General features: G+C 36.9%; 1 protein-coding gene across 2 annotated transcripts; it reads right to left on the reverse strand.

The window, feature by feature from the left end:
- Positions 1-4,244: 4,244 nt before the first annotated feature.
- Positions 4,245-26,068, reverse strand: LOC128648790 (mitotic-spindle organizing protein 2B). 2 transcript variants are annotated; one of them, XM_053701657.1, is made up of 3 exons: positions 25,786-26,067; positions 25,516-25,664; positions 4,245-5,713 (listed from the first exon to the last, which is right to left on the reverse strand). In XM_053701657.1, the coding sequence occupies exons 1-3, from the start codon at positions 25,947-25,949 to the stop codon at positions 5,556-5,558; spliced, it is 471 nt and encodes a 156-aa protein (XP_053557632.1). In that variant the 5' UTR covers positions 25,950-26,067; the 3' UTR covers positions 4,245-5,555. The 2 variants fall into 2 exon arrangements, with proteins under 2 accessions (XP_053557632.1, XP_053557631.1); XM_053701656.1 differs by lacking the exon at positions 4,245-5,713 and adding an exon at positions 19,630-19,871 and having other exon boundaries at positions 25,786-26,068.

Below are 26,068 nucleotides of genomic sequence, written 5' to 3' on the forward strand. Positions count from 1 at the left end.
CTGGAACAAATTAATAAGCACTAGTACGTTCATCTATTCTCGCCCTTCCCAAATTACACCTCTCAAAGACAACCCAGACATTCCCTTCCTCACGCACAACAAAGACGGTTCCAATAGATACCAAATACGCGATTGCGTTATCCACATAACCATTACGGACGGAAAATTACAACGGCCAACTTAGACACAGCTCCATTCATGTCATGGTACAAAATAACTCAGTTTCAACAATATTTTAGTACTCTCACCCCCAAACAAAGTGTCTTACATCCCCTCATTCCCTTTGAAACTCTTTGTACGTACAAACCCCACCCAGGCATACAATCTCCATACATTATAAACTACTACTAAAATAAAAACACCTCTACACCATCTCAACAAATGGCACAGAGAATTAGATAAACATCTGTATCCCAAAACCTGGCAAAAATTATTTGACAATCACAAACACTCCTCCATCTCCGCACGTATTCAAGAGATGAATTATAAATTCATCTCTAGATTGCATCTCACACCTGATAGAATAAAACACATTTACAAACACACAAATGGGAAATGCTGGAGAGGCTGTGGACATGATGGGATGGTACCCCTTGCACATTTGGTGGCATTGCCCTAAACTAGAAACTTTTTGGAAAGAGGTAATTTCCAATACACTGGAGATCATAGTCCCTTCTTTACTAGATATTCTTTTGGTCCACTCTTTTCCAAAACTAAAAGATATAGCAAAAAAATCCCTTCTAAAACTTATTATCAACAATGCTAAACTGGATCACACAAAAGTGGAAATCCCTATAGCCCCCATATACAGAGGACTGGAAACACCAGGTGACTGAACTTCTTGACAGAGAGATACCACTACTTAAAATTAGAGATTATAGAGGTACATGAAAATATGTTAGAATTCTGAAACCACTAAGGGCTTAAACAAGAGAAATCTCTCACAATTTCCCTTCCTTCACCTAATTAACCCTCCCCTCTTTTTTTTTCCCGTTGCTGGACCTCCTTATCCTAATGCACAACAAAAACATAATGTTTTCTTTCCATTATCTTAATGTAACATCTAACGAAAGATTATCCTCTTTGTTTTCTCTTATATTGCACATTTATTGCATGTATTATGTCACTCATTATGGAGTGATAACTCTTGTTTATTGTTACGTTATCCTTTATTTTATAACTTACAAAATTTGAAGAAATTCCCCCTATTCATTTGCGTATGTCTTTTGAATACCCAATTTCATTGCAATGTCTAGACCTATTGGACTCTTGAAAAATGTTATATAAAAATAAAATTTAAAAAATTAAAAAAACTATATAGTCTTTAACAGTCCTGTAAGAAGAAATTGGTAAAAGAAATACTGTTTCCAATCTAATGGCCCTTTAGAAAAGTGGAAAATTAATCAAGTCATAAAACATACTAGCAGGAGTGTCCCACAAATGTAGAAGTGCCTTTTCCCCCTTAGGACTTAGAAGCAAATCAGTGTGTTAAATTAGAAGTTCCTTTGAGCAAAAACACTTTAACACTTTTAGAACACCAAAAGGCTTGTAAATCTTACCGAAAACCAATGCTTCTTTTTACAGTTCAGTTGTTCCATTGCCGTTTATAGTTGGTGAATGTTCACTTATGAAGTCATAACTATTAGGAATATGCAACAATAAATATATTTACTGTAAATATGTGGGGCATCATCATAGATACAGTAAATAAACACAAACATGTCCCTAGTTAGATTTAAGTCACAACATCATCCGTTCGGACTGAGCCCGTGTTAAGCCACTTTCTCCACTTATGCCGAATGTATATTACAGTCATCCCTTCAGGTATAAGATACCATAATTTTTTTAACAGATACTATAGTGTTATTCAATCCAGTGCTATTTCTATTCAAATACAATTAGCAAATTGTGATCAATAGCGTGCATAGTGAATAATAACATGTTACATATCTAAATTATTATGTTGTTTATCATGTCAACAAATACACAATCATATATAATATTGGACTATCCTAATGTCATATCTTTAACCTACAAAACGTGTAAATTAAAGTCAAACCAAAATATACAGTATATCGTGCTAAAATAATATGTCTAGTTAAACATCTATCTATCTATCTATATATATATATATATATATATATATATATACATATACACACACAGTATATACACACATACATATACAGGGCTCAAAATAACAAATTATGCTTACCAGATAATTTCCTTTCCTTCTGAGGAGATTCCACGGCTTCATTCCTTACTTGTGGGAAAAACAGAACCTGGCCACCAGGAGAAGGCAAAGACACCCCAGGCCAAAGGGTTAAATACCTCCCCCGCTTCCCTCATATCCCAGTCATTTTGCCAAGGGAACAAGGAACAGTAGGAGAAATATCAGGGTATAAATAGTGCCAGAAGAACAAACAAAAAAAAATTAGGTCCGCCCATCGGAGAATACGGGCAGGGGCCGTGAACTCTCCTCATACAGAGGGAAAGGAAATTATCCGGTAAGCATAATTTAGGTTTTCCTTCTTAATATGAGGCTGTAATAAGACTACTTAAAACTCCAGTCCCATTTCATAAGGAACTACTCTATCTTCTGACACTTCTCTGCCAACCTCCTGTGACCAAAGGCAAAGAATGACTGGGATATGAGGGAAGGTATTTAAGCCTTTGGCTGGGGTGTCTTTGCCTCCTCCTGGTGGCCAGGTTCTGTATTTCCAGCAAGTAAGGAATGAAGCTGTGGACTCTCCTCATATTAAGAAGGAAATCAAGCCCTAAGCTACTAGCCAGCCCAAAATGTTACTCGCCACTTTTAATCCCACCCATTACCCTGTCCACATCACACCCACTAACCCCCCACCCCCCCCCCTGTGAGTTTGCACAAACAAATTACAATTATATTATTCTTTCCAGATTTTATGGTTTCTATTAGTTTATTGTATAACCCAGACTCGGTAATCCTTTACCACTGTGCTGTAAGGGCAACGCTGCAGGACCCGGTCTAGGATTAGATATAGGCTCAAGCAAATGTGCTTGGCTGAGCAAGGCGAACATCCTTAAATAACACTGAAGGGGTTTAATAATCCCTGGATCGACCTTCTAGGAGGTCAGCGTAATTGTCAGAGACCTGAGCTTCACCAGTTTGTTCTATCTAGCATGTATAGAATGGTAAGACTGAAGTACTACAGGTAGATGGGTGCAAAGACTTGCGCTGAGCACCTGATCGAATCACCACATTCGTCCATTAAGCCTCCCACTGCCCTACTAGCCGTGACTCATACATAGCATAGCAATGCCCAATGCAGACGATATCCAGACATTCATTCACTTACGAATCCAAGAAGAGAGGAAGTACACATCGGGAGAAACTCACATAGAGGCTCAGTGGCTGCCGGACTTCATCTCCTTAATCCAGTGCATCCAGATAAACTCACGTTTTCGTTAGGAGACTCTACCCTTTGCAGACGTCCGGCAGAAACACCTTCACTCCTCCCTCAGCTGTGTACGTATGTGATCCATGACGTTAGGCACAGCTCCGTGCTCACCGGTATTTCAAATCCAAGGAACAGAGCAAATAAGGAGCACCTCCACGGTAAAGGGTATTAATAAAAACAAACTTTATTTCCAAAAAATGTGATTAAAATTGATTACATAGGCCACAGCACAGCAAAGGTCCAGGGATAGTGGTCAAATTCCAGTGACCCATCAGCCGAAACGCGTCAGTGGTTCACTGGGATTTGACTACTATCCCTGGACCTTTGCTGTGCTGTGGCCTATGTAATATTCAATTTTAATCACATTTTTTGGAAATAAAGTTTGTTTTTATTAATACCCTTTACCGTGGAGTTGCTCCTTTTTTGCTCTGTTCCTTATATAGGTGCAAAAAACACAGTAATAATGTACACAAAGGGTTTAACCCAACACAGTAAAGGTGGCACAATGTAAAACTGATGTCTCTATGTGAATTTTCAGAAAATGTACTGTCATATTAAGAACAAAAAGCTTTACCCCCTAAAAATTTTCTTGAGACTCCAAGGCTACTAAACAGAAGGCCACTGATCTCCGATGTAAAGAAGAAGCAGGAAGGTTACTGCTCTGGAGTCAACATGTTAACATCTGCTGTCCAAGAGAAGATTATACATAAAGAAACAAAAGGAAAATAGAGTAGTCCGTAATGTTGCTTCTATATACAAAACTGGTGAGTTTCAATGAAAAAGGAAAAAAAATACACTGCATATTAGTAATTTTAAGTGATTTTATTTTATACCAGAAATAATTTAGTGCAGAAATACTTTACATACATGTACAATTTAATAGAAAAATAAAAATACTTTTGGTAAACATGTTTACAATTTAAGCACTTACATAATAAATTAGCTGTCGTGCTTCAAGAAACCTGTAAAACCGACAACCCTCAATTCTTTCATGAGAAATATTGAGCTATCCTGTCACTTATTAATCTCAAGAACTACTTGATCAGCAATAAATAAAAAGGTTGTTTTCATGACCTTATATACATCTATTTCAGTTTAGACATGATACACAATATAGACTTAGGAGCACAAAAAGAATTCAGACATTTTAGAACCATGGCGTCTGGTTGGAAAGTCAAAAAGCAGGAAAACCTGCAAACTACAGCACTACTCCCAGAAGTCTGCAAGCTACATAAACAAATACATCCTTAAAGGCAGGCACAGAATTAAAAGAACAGATTTTGCATTTGTTATCTCCATTAAACAAAAAAGTACAGCTCATTAACTAGCATAAAATTCCATACCCATAAATTAAGTTAGCACTGCTACTACTGTTAAGGTGGTGCTATCGCAACTATTTATTTCCTGATGACCAAACATATATGTATATATTTTATAACTTATATACAAATATTTTTGTATTGTTTAAACATGTTTTCTTAAATGCACAAGACAATTTAGTTTCAGGTTCCTTTAAATAGGAACATGACTTTGCATTTAACTCCTTAGCTTAAATAGCAGCAAAATGTGCAATCAGAAAAATAGCGGTTAACTTTATCCCATTGAAGCATACAGAAGTAACCATGTTGTACAAGCTTAAATTAATCAGGATCTTGTGATTAATGTGGTGCTAACACAGACATCCTCAAACTTGGCCCTCCAGACTCCTACATTTCCCATGATGCTCAGCCAGCATATTAGCTGGAGGGCCAAGTTTGAGGATGTCTGTGCTAATACAATGATTTCAGTAGTATGCACACCAATCCCAAATGTCAGCTTATGTTTATGTTCCTATACAAGACATTGGGCTGCAAGAATTTCATAAAGAAAATATCTGGTAGCTAGGAACAAAAGTAGCATGATTCTTCTCAATAGGGATTAGACAAGGCCAAACACAATTTAGAACAAATTATAATATTGTTATTTGTGTCTCTTACTTCTAGTTAAACATCTACAATTGATATCAAAGGTAGCAATGTTGTGAATGCCCTTTGAACTGTATTCGCATAAGACTGTAGATCAGTTATTGAGAGAGATCAGTCTTCTGAATGACCTGTAATTTGGCACATAAAACACATGCTATGTACTGCTCCCTCCACTGCTTTTTCCTGAGCTGCTGCTTTTCTGCATGCGACTTGCACTTGGTTGTCGAGGTACACGCTGGCTTGAACCTTCCCGGTTGCTCCGTTCCGCAGCACCTTGCCCAGTATTAGTTGAAGGATTGAGTTTGTGTCTCCCTGTAGTCAAAGGAGATATGGTGAATTAACAGCCTTTATTACATACCAGAAATCGTTAAGTGTTCCTTATGAAGATTACAAAATAAATCATTATTAGTTATTGTGCAAAATGTACGGAGACCATCAAAATATTCTAAAGGAATTTTTAAAAGTAGCACATAATTAACGGAGCCAAATAAATGACTTCTCAGCATTATGGAATATGGCACTCAAATCTTTCAAAACTTCACACAGAAAAAAAAATAATAATCTTTGAATAATCGCAATTTCACTGTTAAAAACATAATTTATGTAAGAACTTACATGATTAATTAATTTCTTTCATATTGGCAAGAGTCCATGAGCTAGTGACATATGGGATATACAATCCTAACAGGAGGGGCAAAGTTTCCCAAACCTCAAAATGCCTATAAATACACCCCTCAGAAAAAGGAGTAAAAAAAACAAAAACACATACAAAAAAAAGAGGAACTGGAAATATAATTGTTCTTTTATATAAAAAAAATAAATCATAAACACCAGAAAAAGTGTGGTTCTCATGGACTCTTGCCAATATGAAAGAAATTAAATTTATCAGGTAGGTTCTTACATAAATTATGGTTTTCTTTCATGTAATTGGCAAGAGTCCATAAGCTAGTGACATATGGGATAGAGATTCCCAAGATGTGGAAGTCCACAGAAGATTCATTAGAAATAGAGGGATAAAATAAAAACAGCCATTTTCCGCTGAAAAAAAAATTAAATCCACAAAAAACAAACAAAACAAAAAAAAAAACCTTTTTTCTACCAAAGACTGCATCAGAAGAAGCAAATACATCAAAAAGGTAAAATTTAGAAAATGTATGCAAAGAAGACCAAGTTGCTGCTTTGCAAAATCTAACCAACTGAAACTTCATTCTTAAAAGCCCAAGAAGTGGAGACTGATCTAGTAGAATGAGCTGTGATCCTCTGAGGTGGGGACTGTCCCCTCTCCAAATAAGCTTTATGAATCAAAAGCTTGAACCAAGATGCCAAAGAAAAGGCAGAAGCTTTCTGACCTTTCCTAGAACCAGAAAAGATAACAAATAGACTAGAAGTCTTCCTGAAATCTTTAGTAGCTTCAACATATTTCAAAGCTCTTACAACATCCAAAGATCTTTCAAGAGCATTCTTGGAATTAGAACACAAGGAATGAACAACAATTTATCTACTAATGTTAGAATTCACAACCTTAGGAAGAAATTTAAACAATGTCCACAAGACAGCCTTATCCTGATGGAAAATCAGAAAAGGAGACTCACAAGAGAGCAGACAATTCAGAAACTCTTCTAGCCAAAGAGTTAGCCAAAAATTTTTTTTTCTAGAAAATAGTTTAATATCCAAAAAATGCATAGGCTCAAAAGGAAGACTTTTTTCAAAACCAAATTAAGACTCCAAGGAGGAGAGATTGATTTAATAACAGGCTTGATACGAACCAAAGCCTGAACAAAACAGTGATAGCTTAGCAATCTTTCTATGAAATAAAACAGAAAGAGCAGAGATTTGTCCCTTCAAAGTACTTGCAGACAAAACTTCATCCAAACCATCCTGAAGAAACTGTAAAATTCTAGGAATTCTAAAAGAATGCCAGGAGAATTTATGAGAATAACACCATGAAATATAGGTCTTCAAAACTCGATAAATCTTCTTAAAACAGACTTACGAGCCTGTAGCATAGTATTAATAACCGAGTCAGAGAAACCTCTATGATTAAGCGCTCAATTTCCATATCTTCAAATTTAACGATTTGAGATCCTGATGGAAAAACTAAGGAACTGCTAAAGCATCCACCATCTCCGCCTGAGGATCCCTGGACCTGGACAGGTACCTGGGAAGTTTCTTGTTTAGATGAGAAGCCATCAGATCTATTTCTGGAAGACCCCACATCTGTACAATCTGACAACATCTGGATGGAGAGACCACTCCCCTGGATGTAAGGTCTGACGGCTGAGATAATCCACTTCCCAATTGTCTACACCTGGGATATGCACTGCAGAAATTAGACAAGAGATGGATTTTGCTCAAGAAAGTATCCGAGAAACTTATTTCATAGCTAGCGGACTGCGAGTCCCACCCTGATGATTGGCATATGCGACAGTTGTGATATTGTCTGTCTGAAAACAAATGAATGGTTCTCTCTTTAACAGAGGCCAAACCTGAAGAGCCCTGAAAATAGCAGAGAGTTCTAAAATATTGATTGGTAACTTCGCCTCTTGAGGTTTCCAAACCCCTTGTGCTGTTGAGATCCCCAGACAGCTCCTCAACCTGAAAGACTTGCATCTGTTGTGATCACAGTCCAGGTAGGACGAACAAAAAAGAGGCCCCCTGAATTAAACGATGATGGTCTAACCACCAAGTCAGAGAGAGTTGAATGTTGGGATTCTGTTGACGCTCTACAAATACCTGATAATAATAATAATTTTTTTAAGTATATCAATTGTGATATCCGAGTATAATCCCTGCATCATCGATTCAGCATACAAAGCTGAAGAAGAAGTCTCATGTGAAAATGAGCAAAAGGGATTGCGTCCGATGCTGCAGTCATGAGACCTAAAACTTCCATGCACATAGCCACTGAAGGGAATGATTGAGACTGAAGGTTTCAACAAGCTGAAACCAATTTCATTCGTCTCTTGTCTGTTAAGGACAGTCATGGACACAATCTTTCTGGAAACCTAAAAAGGTGACCCTTGTCTGAGGAATCAAGAAACTCTTTGGTAAATTGATCCTCCAACCATGTCTTTGAAGAAACAACACTAGTTTATTTGTGAGCGATTCGGCTAAATGTAAAGGCTGAGCTAGAACAAAGATATCGTCCAAATAAGGGAATACTGCAATACCCTGTCCTCTGATTGCAGATAGAAGGGCACCGAGAACCTTCGAAAAGATCCTAGGAGCTGTTGCTAGGCCAAATGGAAGAGCGACAATTTGGTGATGCTTGTCTAGAAAAGAGAATCTCAGAAACAGATAGTGATCTGGATGAATCGGAATGCGAAGATATGCATCCTGCAAGTCTATCATGGACATATAATGACCTTGCTGAACAAAAAAAGTCCTTTTAGTCACCATCTTGAAACCTGGGACTCTTGCAAAACGATTAAAAAACTTCAGATCCAGAACTGGCCTGAATGAATTTTCTCTCTTTGAGACAATGAATAGATTTGAATAAAACCCCAGACCCTGTTCCTGAAACGGAACTGGTATGATTACCCCTGAAAGCTCTAGATCTAACACACACCAGATTTGCTGGAACGTGAGAGAAAGAATCTTCTCACAGGAGATCTTACTCTGAATCCTATTCGATACCCATTCGAACACCTGTTCCGATGTAGACAAATTGAAACTACGCGATCGTGCATACGATCGCGAGATTTCAATTATTGGATCGCATCTGGGGGGCGTCCCTACAACCCTAGGAACGCCCTCCAGACCGCGATCAAGTCCTTGAAGCGCAGAAGGCTTCAGGACAGCCGTTTGATATGACGTTCTATTCCGTCATAACGGCTTTAAAGCCCAGGGTAAATATGACGGAATAGAACGGCATAACGGCGTTAAAAGGTTAATAGGCGATATTCCCTTCACATCCCTCTGACAAACACTCTACTCTGAGAGGAATTGGGCTTCAAAATGCTTAGAAGCGCTTATCATAGAAGAAATCACAGAAATCAAGCACAAACTTACTTCACCACCTCCATAGGAGGCAAAGTTTGTAAAACTGAATTGTGGGTGTGGTGAGGGGTGTATTTATAGGCATTTTGAGGTTTGGGGAAACTTTGCCCCTCCTGGTAGGATTGTATATCCCATACGCCACTAGCTCATGGACTCTTGCCAATTACATGAAAGAAATCAAAACTGTAGTATTTGGTCAAATGTGGAACAATTGACTGAAAACATGTTACAGTCTCACCATTTTGATGATCTCGGGGGAAGCACAAAAAACAAAAATGTCATCTAGAGAAGAATACAATTATTTTACAATATTCCAAATTGTAGGGTATGACAAAAAAGGAACATTAGCAACATATTAAACTGGTAATTTAGCAGTTTTGTACAACTACATGTAAGCCAGTCCCATTAAGCCAAATCAAATACAACAAGCAAGCACCATTACACCCTTCCCCCTAAGCAAAAGCACTAAAACTGCTGCCTCAGAAAGCACAGAAGAATATGTAAGCAGGCAGGATGTATGCTCGTATAATCTCATGAATTAATGACAGCAAATGTTCCAATATATACTTGTTTCTTACCAGTTATGAATAAAGCACAATCCATCACTAAACCAGAAAGAGACCGTATAATTCTGTTTGAAATTATCTTACCATTTTTATTAGGGCTGCAACTAACGATTATTTTCATAATCGATTAATCGTCCGATTATTTTTTCGATTAATCGACTAATCGGATAAAAAGAGAATCAATAATAGTTTTCTATGTTTTAAATAAAATCCACATAATGAGTGTTACAAATATAAACTTCAGACGAAAACTTTACATTAAACACAACTGTTTCTTCAATTTTTAAGCAGCAGAACACAGTTTTAAAATTATACAAAACCAAACCACAAACTGTTTGAAAAGAGGTAGAACTAGAAAGAGTTAGACTATCACTGTTAATAACATTCTGTTATTCACTCTTTCAGAAACTTTGCATTGAAATGCAAAAATCTCAACATGTCCACATGCTTCTGGCTAAGGCTGGTTCTCTGTTTGCAGCTATATTTCCTGCAGCAGAGAAAAGGCTGTTGAGGTGTATAAGTAGGGTTTTGCCAATTTCACCAAAGTGGGATATTTATCTTTGTTAGCTCTTCACCAATGCTAAGTGTTTTCTACCTTGGCAAGGGGCCTCTCAATAAAGTAACCCTTGACTTCATTCTAACATAAAAATATCCTGAATATCTATATGCAATGGTAAATAACCAGCTATAAGGTTAGGGGAAATATCTAGTCCGCTCTAAAAATAACAAATATATACTTATAAAGGTTGAATCTCGTACATATTATCACAATTTATTAAAAATATAAAAAAACAATAAAAAACAAAATCAAAAGCGCTAAGGACTGTATATCAATAACAGGACAAAGCCTTACACATTTATTTATACAGTACACATAATCAGCAATAGCAAGCAATACGCTAATAATTGTGCAAACAGATAATAGTGCATATCAATTTAAATAACTCCCATCAAACTAGGGGCAAGGTGTAAACAACAAGCTCAGCACTATATCATGAAAAGCATAGTCCCAAATCACCAGATTTAATATAAACAATCCAAATGATGACTATTATATCTGGGTTGCACATAAGCCAGGGGTAGTTCTAAACTTATACTGTCCTGAAAAAGTGAAAAGTAGACGCCCTTTAAGCTAAGGACATAACCATAAAACACAATACCATATGCAGGAGTTCATTGGAGTGAAGCAGCTGGTGTTGTGCACAGACCAACTAATTGCAAACCAACTAATCGATTAATCGATTATGAGATTCGTTGACAACTATTTTCATAATCGATTATTATCGATTATGCCGATTAGTTGTTGCAGCTCTAATTTTTATATTAGCGCACATGTGACACTGGGCAATTCTTTCACAATTTTTTTTTTAATAGAAAATATATTTAGGGCTGTGATAGGTCATTTATATTACCCACAAGACCACATATACAGGCCTGATGATTAATCAAAAGGGCTGCACAATATTTTTAAGCCATATGTAAGAGCCACACAAGAATATTACACTATTCCAGTTACAAAAAAATAAATAAAAAATAATAGTTTAGAGGGAAAGAAAAACGAAGAGTTAAGGTAAATAGCTGGTAAAATGAGGTGAATATTTGTTTTCTGTCAAAAATATCTCATCTCCGGTTCCAAGAAAGGATGAAGTGAGGAATAGTGTTAACCTCTAAGGCATAGGAAAGTAAATGTTACATATATTTAAAACAAGCATAAGATTTCTATTGTCGATTGTGTATTGAAGGAATTCCTACATTTTCTTAAAGGGGCATTATACACCAAAATTATTAGAGGATATTTAAATAAAGCATTAGGTGTAGATAAAATTTGCAATTGACATCAATTATCTATTTTGCAGCTAAATCTCCTAAAAATAGGAAAAATCATGCCGGATGTTTTAATGACTTTGTATAACTAAGTACTAAACTCTAATCACTGAGTTTCTTATTTTACAAATAAAATAGTTTCACAGCAGACCTCATAACTTAGTGCAGCTGCAGCTTAAGTGAGTTAAGCATATCAGTTAGTGACTTCCTGTCTGTAGGCAGTTAGGGAGTGAGGGGAAAACAGTAGCTCAGTGATTAGAGTTTACTACGTAGGTATACATATTCAGTGAAACACCCTGCATGGTTTATCCGATTTTTAGGAGAGTTAGCTGCAAAATAGGTAATGCATGTTAACTGTAAATTTATTCTAGACCTAATGATTTATTGAAATAGCCTATAATAATTTTGGTGTATAATGTCCCTTTAATAAAAAAACAAACTAAAAAAAAACAAACACAAAAAAACAACTATCGGCTAGATTTAGAGTTTGGCGTTAGCCGTCAAAAGCAGCGCTAAGGGGTCCTAGCGCTGCTTTTTACCACCGGCTGGTATTTAGAGTCAGGTAGGAAAGGGTCTACCGTTCACTTCCTCACCGCGACTCCAGGCTACCGCAGATCCCCTTACGCCAATTGCGTATCCTATCTTTTCTATGGGATCTGTCTAACGCTGGTATTTGGAGTCTTGGAAGAAGTGAGCGGTAGACCCTCTACAGACAAAACTACTGACATTTTTTGGCGGTAGGAGTCAAGAGCTTTACGGGCTAACGCGTGAATGTAAAGCTCTTAACTACTGTGCTACAAAGTACACCAACACCCATAAACTACCTATGTACCCCTAAACCGAGGCCCCCCACATCGCCGCCACTATAATAAAAATTTTTAACCCCTAATCTGCCGACCGGACACCGCCGCCACCTACATTATACCTATGAACCCATAAATCTGCTGCCCCTAACATCGCCGACACCTATATTATATTTATTAACCCCTAATCTGCCCCCCCCCCCACGTCGCCGCTACCTAACTACAATTATTAACCCCTAATCTGCCGACCGGACCTCACCGCCACTATAATAAATGTATTAACCCCTAAACCGCCGCACTCCCGCCTCGCAAACACTATAATAAATAGTATTAACCCCTAATCTGCCCTCCCTAACATTGCCGCAACCTACCTACAATTATTAACCCCTAATCTGCCCTCCCTAACATCGCCGCAACCTACCTACAATTATTAACCCCTAATCTCCCGCCCGCACCGTCGCCGCTACTATAATAAAGTTATTAACCCCTAATCCTAACTCTAACCCTAACACCCCCCTAACATAAATATAATTTAAATGAAACAAAATCATATTCCTAAAATTAAACTAAATTAATCCTATTTAAAACTAAACACTTACCTATCAAATAAACCCTAATATAGCTACAATATAACTAATAATTACATTGTAGCTATTTTAGGATTTATATTTATTTTACAGGCAACTTTGTATTTATTTTAACTAGGTACAATAGCTATTAAATAGTTAATATATATTTAATAGCTACCTAGTTAAAATAAGTACAAAATTATCTAAGATAAATCCTAACCTAAGTTACAAATACACCTAACACTACACTATCAATAAATTAAATAAATTACCTACAATTAGCTAAATTAAAATAAAATAAAACTATTCTATAATACAAAAAAACCAAACACTAAATTACAAAAAATAAAAAAGAATTACAAGAAGTTTAAACTAATTACACCTAATCTAAGCCCCCTAATAAAATAAAAAATCCCCCCCAAAATAAAAAAATGCCCTACCCTATTCTAAACTACCAAAGTAATCAGCTCTATTACCAGCCCTTAAAAGGGCTCTTTGTGGGGCATTGCCCCAAAGTAATCAGCTCTTTTACCTGAAAATAAAAATACAATACTCCCCCCCCCAACATTACAACCCACCACCCACATACCCCTACTCTAACCCACCCAAACCCCCCTTAAAAAAAAAAAAAAAAAACTGTCGCTAACCCCCTGAAGATCATCCTACCTTGAGTCATCTTCACCCAGCCGAGCCGAATTCTTCATCCAAGGTGTGCAGAGGAGGTCCTTCATCCGGTAGAAGTCTTCATCCAAGCGGGGCAAGAAGAGGTCCTCCATCCGGTAGAAGTGTTCATCCAGGTGGCGTCTTCAATCTTCATCCATCCGGAGCGGAGCCATCTTCAAAGGAGCCGACGCGGAGCCATCCTCTTCAACCGACGACTTCCCGACGAATAAAGGTTCCTTTAAGGGACGTCATCCAAGATGGCGTCCCTTCAATTCCGATTGGCTGATAGAATTCTATCAGCCAATCGGAATTAAGGTAGAAAAAAAAAATATGATTGGCTGATCCAATCAGATTGAAGTTCAATCCGATTGGCTGATCCAATCAGCCAATCATATTTTTTTCTACCTTAATTCCGATTGGATCAGCCAATCGGATTGAACTTCAATCCGATTGGCTGATTGGATCAGCCAATCATATTTTTTTCTACTTTAATTCCGATTGGCTGATAGAATTCTATCAGCCAATCGGAATTGAAGGGACGCCATCTTGGATGACGTCCCTTAAAGGAACCTTCATTTGTCGGGAAGTCGTCGGTTGAAGAGGATGGCTCCGCGTCGGCTCCTTTGAAGATGGCTCCGCTCCGGATGGATGAAGATTGAAGACGCCGCCTGGATGAACACTTCTACCGGATGGAGGACCTCTTCTTGCCCCGCTTGGATGAAGACTTCTACCGGATCAAGGACCTCTACTGCGCACCTTGGATGAAGAATTTGGCTCGGCTGGGTGAAGACGATTAAAGGTAGGATGATCTTCAGGGGGTTAGCGATTAAAGGGGGGTTTGGGTGGGTTAGAGTAGGGGTATGTGGGTGCTGGGTTGTAATGTTGGGGGGGTATTGTATTTTTATTTTCAGGTAAAAGAGCCGATTACTTTGGGGCAATGCCCCGCAAAAAGCCCTTTTAAGGGCTGGTAATAGAGCTGATTACTTTGATAGTTTAGAATAGGGTAGGGCATTTTTTTATTTTGGGGGGATTTTTTATTTTATTAGGGGGCTTAGATTAGGTGTAATTAGTTTAAACTTCTTGTAATTATTTTTTGTAATTTAGTGTTTGTTTTTTGTATTATAGAATAGTTTATTTTATTGTATTTTAATTTAGCTAATTGTAGGTAATTTATTTACTTAATTTATTGATAGTGTAGAGTTAGGTGTATTTGTAACTTAGGTTAGGATTTATTTTACAGGTAATTTTGTACTTATTTTAACTAGGTAGCTATTAAATAATTAACTATTTAATAGCTATTGTACCTAGTTAAAATAAACACAAAGTTGCATGTAAAATAAATATAAAACTTAAAATAGCTACAATGTAATTATTAGTTATATTGTAGCTATATTAGGGTTTATTTGATAAGTATTTAGTTTTAAATAGGATTAATTTAGTTAATTTTAGGAATATGATTTCGTTTCATTTAAATTATAATTTATGTTAGGGGGTGTTAGGGTTAGAGTTAGGTTTAGGGGTTAATAACTTTATTATAGTGACGGTGCGGGCGGGAGATTAGGGAGTTAGTAATTGTAGTAGGTGGCGGCGATGTTAGGGAGGGCAGATTAGGGGTTAATACTATTTATTATAGTGGCGGCGAGGTCCGGTCGGCAGATTAGGGGTTAATAAGTGTAGGTAAGGTAGCGGCAACGTTGGGGGGGGGGGCAGATTAGGGGTTAATAAATATTATATAGGGGTCGGCGGTGTTAGGGGCAGCAGATTAGGGGTTCATAGGGATAATGTAGGTGGCGGCGATGTCCGGTCGGCAGATTAGGGGTTAATAATAAAATGCAAGTGTCAGCGATAGCGGGAGTGGCAGATTAGGGGTTAATAAGTGTAAGGTTAGGGGTGTTTAGACTTGGGGTTCATGTTAGGGTGTTAGGTGCAGACTTAGAGAGTGTTTCCCCATAGGAAACAATGGGGCTGCGTTAGGAGCTGAATGCTGCTTTTTTTACAGGTATTAGGTTTTTTTTCAGCCCAAACTGCCCCATTGTTTCCTATGGGGATATCATGCACAAGCAAGTTTTTCCAGCTTACCGCTACCGTAAGCAACGCTGGTATTGAGGGTTGAAGTGGAGCTAAATTAGGCTCAACGCTCCCTTTTCTGAGCCTAACGCAGCCACTCAGACAACTCAAAATACCAGCGTTGTTTGAAGGGTGCGCTGGGAAAAAAAGCAGCGTTAGCTACGCGGGTCTTTACCGACAAAACTCTAAATCTAGGCGAAAGACTTTTACATTCAAGCAAATGCTAAAAATAATTGTGCACAGATTTCTAATAGTAAAAATTCTAGTGAGAGAATAATACAAATAAAAAAGAAACCTCTACATTAAAAAGTAGCCGTTTCATTGCTTAAAGGAACGTAAAACCCAATTTTTTTTCATTCATGATTTAGATAGAACATAAAATTTTAATCAACTTTCTAATTTACTTCTATTATCATATTTTCTTCGTTTTCTTGTTATCCTTATTTGAAAAGCAGAAATGTAAGCTCAAGAGTGTGCACGTGTCTGCAGCACTATATAGCAGCAGTTTTGCAACAATGTTATACATTAGCAGGAGCACTAGATGGCAGCACTATTTCCTGTCATGTAGTGCTTCAGGCATGTGCACGCTACCTACCTAGGTATCTCTTTAACAAAGAATAACTTGAGTATGAAACAATTTTGATAATGGAAGTAAATTAGAAACTTTTTAAAAATTGGATTCTCTATCTGAATAATGAAAGAACATTTTTGGGTTTAATGTCCCTTTAAGCCCAAATAAATAATAAAAAAAAAATACATAAAAATTTTCTTCCATGATTTGGATAGAGCATATAATTTTAAAAATGTTCTTCTATTATCAAATTTGCTTAATTCCCTTTGCTTATTAGTTGAAGGAGCAGAAACGTACTACTGGGAGCTAGCTGAACACACCAGGTGAAGCAATTAGAAAAGACATATGTACAGCCACCAATCAGCATCTAACACCTAGTAGTTCATCGCTGCTACTAAGCCTACTGAGGTATGCTTTTCAAAAAAGGATACCTAGAGAATTAAGTAAATTAGATGATAGAAGTAAATTGAAAAGTTGCTTAAGACTGCAGGTTCTGTCTGAATCATGAACATTTAGTCTTTACTGTCCCTTTGAAGGTGGTTTTGAGGGAGAAGTCCATGGAGGAAAAGGGTGAGAAACAGCATCTGCTTCCATCTCCTGAACCTTCTGGAATGCAATACATGTTTTGGTTATTTTTTTGGATAAAAAATAAAATTAATGAGGGTGAAAAGAATTAAGAATTATACAGTGAATGGAGTTGCGCAAGTTTTCCAAAATAATTGGAGGAAGGTGGGGAGTAGAGAAGAGCAACATGCTCTGTTTTTTAGAAGTTGTGCAATCCCAATTAGCACTAGTTTAAAAGTGGTCTTTGTGCTGCTTCTAATCTACTTTCAATTGTTAAACTTGCACAATGTTATTATATTGTTTTACTTCCAGTTAGCACAATGAACAACTCAAACAGTTTCTATGAAACAGGAGAGAAACAATCCTGACAATAGCACCCCCCCATGCCCTGATGAGGCCATAGAATACCCACAAACAATAAGTCTGCTGGGTGGGTTATTTGGACACTAAAGAAGTACAAATGCCAAGCGCAAAGCAATGAAAGAACACTTCCAAATAATAGGCATCAACAAAAATGGCAATATAAATGGGTTTGTTTGGAGCATTTTCTCATTCTTTACAAAAGGTGGGGATCATCAAAACACTTCAACAAAAACTAGATATCACCAAAAATACAAGCAATTTCTATACCTTGGCCCATATGATAGATATATATAGTGAATATTCCTCCCCACAAGGGGCATGGACAGAACTGACCATTCAACTAGTTACCTGTATGAAAGGAACGCTCAAGCACCACCCCTTTCTCTTCCTAGAGATGCCCAGTCCAAAAATGTGGACTAGGGAGCCTAGTAATTATTACTCAGGAATATGGGCCAAAATATATAGAAAATGCTTGTATTTTTGGTAATTTCTAGTTATCTTGGCCCTCTCTGGTAATAACTACCAGTGAGCAGATTGTAAAGCAGTAACAATCACATAAAAAAAGATAAAAAGCACAAATATAGGATAACATTAAAAAACAACTGATAAAAGGTAACTGCACATATACACAGGAACATACAGGCACCAAACATCCAGATGCTGTATTCCTCAGAAACTCTATCTTTATGGGGAGAAAGGCTCTATAGGACAGTAGAGCTTTCAGCAAAATAAAAAAGGCCCATGGCAAGGCTAAATTTAAAGCATGTGTGCACTCAGAGCAACCCTCAGACAAGATGCCCAAAATGACCCACAACATCAAGGTATATGGTGGCCCCCACTCAGCAACTCCAGATGGAGAGGCTTACCGCTGCACACCAAACCAAAGACATAAAAGGCAGATACATGAATACATGGCAAAAATGCCCTGGTGCCATAAATCACTGCCAAGAAGGAACATACTCAAATACGCAGCTTGGGGAGAGATTCCCAGCTCTGTTCACCTTGCAGCTGGACATAACTAGAAACAGGAAGTCGGGGTGCTTGAAAGTTACGTTCAAGCAGGTAACCAGGAGAGTAGTCAGATCTGACCACGCCCCTTGGGTGGAGGGTTTTTCACTTGGTCAAAGATAGTTGAATTTTACATTGATATTTATGTAGGGACACATTATCAGAATTATTTCCACTGAAAGTTTTTTTTATTTTATTAATTACCTATGTAAAATGTAGTGGTACCCTAAAAAAAAAAAAAAAAAATTAAACCCCCCGCCCATAAATTTCCAATGTCAATTGTTAAGGAAACAAAAGTATATAATCTTAAATGATTAAACTGTAGGAAGGTAATAACCTAGAATTTAATTAAATTTATTCTTATAAAGTGTTATTTAGCTTTCATTCTGATGTGCCATATATACTTTGTTTAAATGCAATCTGTATGTCATTAGTTAATTTGTTATAGTACACAAACATTTATTAGAATATTGATTACAAAATTATGAGATTTCTACAATAGCAAGTTGTACTTACAGTATCTATGGCATTATATGAATTTACATGCCATGATTGCAGGTATGTAACTACTAAAGCACCAGCTAGAACAGTCTGATCACATCAAGAAATGTATAGCTCAAAAAATAAGATCTACACTTTTTTATAGAACTGCAAAGATCAGATCCATGCTAAAGTTGTCATGCCACAAATATTGTGCTAGTCAAACTTTATATGTCCTTTTTGTGTAACAGGAACCTTATTTCCAAGATTGTTACAAAAGGAATGAAAGCTACTTTAAGTCAAAGTGAATGCATTAAATTGGACTTGTAACTGAAAGGGACGTGAAAATCAAATTGAAACTCATCATTCAGATAAAGTGTGCAATTTATATAAAACGTTTACATGTACTTAAATGATCAGATTCTTTGTTCTCTTGGTATGTTATAAAATGCTGCAGCAAACAGTGCTGCCATATAATGGCACATCCCCCTGCCTGCCTAGATGTGTTCCCCAACAAAGGATACTAACAGTATGAAGTCAATCTGATAACAGAAGTTGGATTTTTTTTATTTCATACTCTTATCTGATTCAGAAAAGTTTAATTTTGACTTTCATACCGTAACAAAATAATTGTAAATATTGGTTTTATGCAGCTAAAAAAGTACAAGTTTGTTAATATTCCATTGTATATTAATCAGCACATCTACTTGTAACAATATTGCTTAAAAAGATAGTGAAAACATGGCAGATTCTTGATGTAATCAGACTGCATGACCTACAGATTATCAACTGATTAAGTGCAACCTGCAAATGGAGAGAACAGGCAGCATGAAAGCTGGAAGGAGCCATGGGGACCTTGAGAAAGAGGTGAACAAGCATCAACGGGGCTGTAGACCGCAAACTTAGGGCCTTGCAGTCTTTGAGATCGAAGAGCAGAGGAGGAAAAGAGTGACGCAGGAATTTTACTATCCGTGACGGAGATAAATGGGAACTCTGATTTAAGGAGACAAAAAATAAGGATGGGTACAGTTGTAACATAACAAACAATTCAAGCAGCTATACATTTATATTGAACATCTAAACATACACTATTTTTTACGCTATTAAAAGGGAAACTGAACCCACATTTTTTTCTTTCATGATTCAGATAGAGCATGCAATTTTAAGCAACCTTCTAATTTACAACTATTATCTATTTTTCTTTGTTCTTTTAGTATCTTTATTAGAAAAAGCTTACGAGCCGGACCATCTTTGGTTCAGCACCTGGGTAGCGCTTGCTGATGGGTGGCTAAATGCAACCAACAATCAGCAAGCGCTACCCAGGGTGCTGAACCAAACATGGGCTGGCTCGTAAGCTTACATTCCTGCTTTTCCAAATAAAGATACAAGGAGAACAAAGAAAAATACATAATAACTGTAAAATTTGAAGGTTGCTTAAAATCGCATGCTCTATCTGAATCATGAAAGAAATAATTTGGTTTCAGTATCCCCTTTAATGTTCAGTTTAAGAAGTATACAAAATGAGGTGTTATACAATTAAGAATTTTAAAACACGTAAACCGTAAAGCCAAATATTTAGAGCAAGGTGAAGAAAATAAATGTCCTAATACATTTGTAAATATCTTTATACCTTGCAGTCTTCATGGAAATTTTAGAAGAAAAAAAAATGGAGTGATTAAATACACTTATGGCCTGAGGATTGCAAAAAAGGAAACAAAGTTAAAAAAAGACTGTGTGGACATACTTAGTGGGGTCGACAAATCTGTTTAAAATGTAGGAGTCAGTAAGAATATATAGGAGCGTGGCACACTTTTAGGAGCCAGACAGTGGTATTTGTATATAGATATATGGAAAATAACCCAAAAAGTTGGTAGCCAGGGGTAAAATTCTAGGAGCCAGTGGCTCCCGGGTTTATCAAGCCCTGACATACTAGACAACTTAATGTTATGCATAGAAAAAAGCCTTACTAGTGCAGTGGTCGACAAATCTGTTTAAAATTTAGGAGCAAGGAAGAATATTTAGGAGTAAGACAGTAGTATTTGTATATAGATCTATGGAAAATAACCTAAATTTTTAGGAGCCAGGTGTAAAATTCTAGGAGCCAGTGGCTACCTGGCTCCTGAGTTTGTTGAGCCCCGATACAGACTAATGAAAATATCAATATATTTACAGGAATGTGGTAAAGCAGAGTTTCACAACCTTCTCTGTAGCAAGTCCCCCTAGGCCCTGGGAGTACCTGGAAAACATGTCTCTAACAAAAAACATGTAAATATTAAACATTTAAAAATAACCATAAGATTTTTAAACACAAGTATATAATTTATTCTTGATTTCAGATACAAACTTAGAGATATTACAAGAAAAACAAGGCCTAACTTTATAAATTTTAGTATACAGTTAGGGAAATTATATTCATGATACCACACCTCTGTATCTTATATTACTCCAAACTGTTTATATAGTTTATATATTTTCAAACAGAAGTGTGTCAAGTTACCTGGATAATTTCATGGCATACTTTATCTTTAATATTCTGACACAATGAAAGCACATTTCATTAAACAGTACTTAAAGGGACATGAAACCCACATTTTTTTCCTTTCATGATTTAAAAAGAGTATGCAATTTTAAACAACTTTCCAATTTACTTCTATTATATACATTTTCTTGATTCTCTTGATATCCCTTGTTGAAAGGCATATCTAAATAGGCCAGTAGCTGCTAATTGGTGGCTGTACATAGATGCCGCGTGTAATTGGCTCACCTATGTGCATTGCTATTTCTTCAACAAAGGATAATAGAATAATGAAGCAAATTAAACAATAAAAGTAAATTGGAATGTTGTTTTGAATTGTATTCTTTATCTTAATCATGAAAGAAAATGTTGGCGTTTCCCTTTAATATCTAGTATTTCACCGTCACATTATAGAGGCACTTTTGCCATTACAGTTTCACATTTCCAAATATCCGTTTTATATTATTTAACTTTTCTGAATCTCTATCAGGGTAACTTTTTTTTTTAATTTATAGAGCAAGTCATAAGCATCTCTTGCACAAGTATACCCAAGTGTAATGTTTGTGAATCTAGGTTGTAAAGCATGAAAACACTATTGTTTCTCAAATTCTACCACATCAGCATATATAAGAATTTATTACCAAGGGAATATTATATACATTAAAGTTTTAGTGCAAACCTTCACGGTTACTGGCTGCTTCCATTTTGTGCGACAACAACACACTCAGTAGCTCAAGTTTTACCTCGGAGAAGCTGACAAACTGAGGCTTCAAATAGTTTTACATACTGTTTTTTTGTTAGCTATTTTAGGACATCCTTATAGGTGTGGTACACAAAATGATTATAAATCTAGAACATGGTGATAGAAACATCTGTGATCAGGTATAGTGGTATATTAAAATAAATAATTAGCTCCTCATAATACCCACAGGGTTTGGAAAATCACAAACCACCAAAAATCAAAACCTAAAAAAAAAAAATAAAGCTGGAAAAAAACCCAAAACATTCAGTTCTACTTATCTTGGCACTACAAACTTCACTGTAAAGTCAACCTCTTTCACAGTTGCAATCTTTTCACCCTTACCCGTTTCAAACCCCGATCTCTTGGTATTTGCTACACAGCCCTTTATCAGTATTCTTCCTACCACTCTATCCATATCTCCAGTATATCCTTTTGTGACAATTTCTCTGCCCTTTTACCACTCTGGGTATAGTTAGAGGCTCAGTTTTTTGTCCCCTTCTTTAAAGGGACAGTCTACACGGCATTAACAAGTATCTTATTGTGATTGTACTGCGGACACCCCATTCTATCCTGTGTCACTTAATACAGGGTAATAGGAAAATTTTATTTTAAAAAATACTCTCTTATTTAGCAATTATAAGACGGCAGCATATCTCCTCCTAGACAGAATCCGTGGGCACGTCTATAGTGTAGCAACAACCAATGACCAGGCTCTCACTTGTAAAGTTGATGGCCCGTGCCCATAGTTTTGCGCATACGGAATGTGTCTGACCAAGTGTCTTATGTAATCCAGCCAAGTCACACACACTGCTGGGAGCGATTTCTAACAAACCCACAAGAAGGAGGGAGGAGGAGTTTGGTGGCCAGATTGAAAAGGGAAAAATAAAGAAAGTTTCCCCAGCATACTTTATTCACGTTTGCCATGCATGAAGTGACACCGGATGGTGTGGGGTGTACACAGTACAACAATTAGATTAAGATGCGTGTTAATACCGTGCAGACTGTCCCTTTAAATTTACACATCGACCTCCTGTACTAAGTCCCAAGTATTTCAATATCAGATGTATGCTGATGATACTTGATAGCTAGTGAGGTAGATTTAGATATCTCATCTTGGATGTCCTCTCATTAGCTAAAACTCAGAATATCCATAAATGAACTCCAATCTCCTCCTTGATCCCCTATCCATGCCCACCAAATACTGTTGACAACACTGCCATTATTTCAACCCCTTCATGCCAGTTGCAGTCTGGTCAAATCTGACTCAGAACATTCATATGCTCCCCACATTCAGTCCAATTCCTGCTATTCCACCTTAAATGCCTCTACAAATTTGACCCTTCCTCACACAAGGCGCAACCAAGATACACATCCATTCTCTTCTCATATTTTGCTTTCAATACTGAAAATCCATTTTCTCTGGACTTCCAAGCAACGGTCTACCGCCTCTGTAAATCACCAACTCATCTGCAAATATTTATCAACAAGCCCTTTTACTCTGCCCAAGACCTACTTCTTTCCTCCTCTTGTTACCACGTCATATTCTGTTTCACATGACATCACAAAACTGCACCTACTCTATGCAATTCTCTGCCTTGCTCCACATAATGTGCTGCAAGCTTTCATTGATACAACCTACACTAGTATGATTATTTCTTACCTCAGATCCTGATTTGTTTCTCATCCTCTACCCCTGTACTTAAAAGGGACATTAAACCTCAATTTTTTTCTTTTATGGTTCAGATGGAGCATCCAATTTTAAACAACTTTCCAATTTACTCCTATTACAAAATTTGATTAATTCTCTTGGTATCCTTTGTTGAATGATACAAAAGTACATTGCATGGAGCTTGCTAAACACATCAGATGAGCCAATGACAAGAGGCATATATGTGCAGCTAGCTACTAATCAGCAGCTAGCTCCAAGTACTGCTGCTGCTGGGCCTAAGATAACTACATTGGAAAGTTGCTTAAAATTATATACTTTCTGTGAATTATGAAAGAAACAATTCGGGTTTCATGTCCATTTAATTTAGCATGCAAGCTCAATAGCTCACCTGTTCCGTGGCCGATTTTATTCAAGGTGATCTATATCAGATGAAATTGGCAGGCATAGCTCTACTCCTATATTTTTTATGTCACTTTTTAATTACTAGACTGTCATCATAAACCAAATGTTCATAAGGATGTAGCATATGTTGGCCCTTTAGTACAGAGCTCATTCAAAAGAATTATTACCAGAATGTCACAAAAATAAAAAAGTGCTTGGCCTTTTTCCCCCAGGTATGCCCTATTTTTCTGCCATCCCTCTAAAATAAAAGGATCTTTGTCCAATTGTGTGCTCTGCATATGAGTAAAATGGTCATGCTAGATAGATAAAATTTACTATATACTGACATTCTGAGTTTAGGATGGGATTATGTCTAAGGATGATGTCATCATCAAGATAAACATACAAGTTCTCACTTATGGAAAAAATAACATTTGCAAATGACTTCACAATTGGAAAAATTAAAATAAAGTGTGCAAGGTTAACATCAACTAGATGGATACATTGCAATTTACAAAAAAGGGTATTTTAAAGGGATACTAAACCCAAATTGTTTCGTTTATGATAGAGCATGCAATTTATGCAACTTTCTAATGTACTCCTATTATCAATTTTTCTTTGTTCTCTTGCTATCTTTATTTGAAAAAGCAGAAATGTAAGGCCCATTTTTATTTCAGCACCTGGGTAGCACTTGCTGATAGGTGGCTACCAATCAGCAAGTGATACCTAAAAATGGGCTGGCTCTTAAGCTTACATTCCTGCATTTTCCAATAAAGATAGAAAGAGAATGAAGAAAAATTGATAATAGAGTAAATTAGAAAGTTGCTTAAAATTGCATGCTCTATCTGAATCATGAAAGAAAACATTTGGGTTTAGTATTCCTTTAAGCCAGGGCTCAACAAATTTGTTGGACATCTAGGAGCAAGCCCATAATTTAAAAGCCTGAAACTTTTGGCCATCTCTATGACATTATATAATAGGTATGTGCATTTGGATCCTTCGTTAGGATCTGAATGCGGAAGTATGTGCTATTCTTGATTCTTCTGCAAGATCACCATGTTAATTCAGATCTTAATGTAGTGATATTGCACAAGAACCAATCTGGCTCAGAAAAATGCACAAGTAATTTAGAAAATTAATATTGGCAAAAAGTAGTAAAATGTCTTGCCACAGGCTACCTAATAAACAAACATTGATGTTATATGCCCATGGCTATGGATAAAGGTTAAAACTTCAGCACTAGATTTGCACATACAGTATTTTAAAATACCAAAATTATAGTCACTACAGTGCACTGAAAGTGATACAATAAAAAAAAGCTATTCCTTACCTCTTGAATCAGAATGACTTGGTGTTAAAGTTGCAGCACTGGCCTCACCAGTAGAAGAATCTGTCAGTTTATGTCCAGCACACATTGACTTCAGCATCTGGAAAACTGCCAAAGGGGCTACATTCATCTTTAACAAATCCACTAGAACTCTGCCAATGTAAAAAAAAAAAATGAAATCAAAATAATGTAAATGTTGGATTGTTACAACTCGCTATAGCAGCACTTTTATAATATATTAAATACTCAGGCCTAGGGTCAACTGACACTCACTTAAACACCTCTTGATCCATTACTATACCAGCCGCCTGCGCCAGTTCATACAGCTCGGCCTCTTCCGCGTTCAGCACCTTCTTCTTCTTGGCCACGTATTTCTGCACTGAGCCGCTCACTGTGACCAAACTATCCAGGCCAGAACCACCCTGAGGCGCGGACATGACTAATGAGTTAAAAACAGCCTCCCGCAACCTTTCCTTTGACCACGTAAATAGAAGCAGAGATCTATGACACCAACACTTACTAGGCTTTTCCCGCCCAAGGCCACTGTCACTGTCTT

Source organism: Bombina bombina, chromosome 2 (assembly GCF_027579735.1).
Source record: "Bombina bombina isolate aBomBom1 chromosome 2, aBomBom1.pri, whole genome shotgun sequence".
In the NCBI taxonomy this organism is placed as follows: Eukaryota; Metazoa; Chordata; class Amphibia; order Anura; family Bombinatoridae; genus Bombina; species Bombina bombina.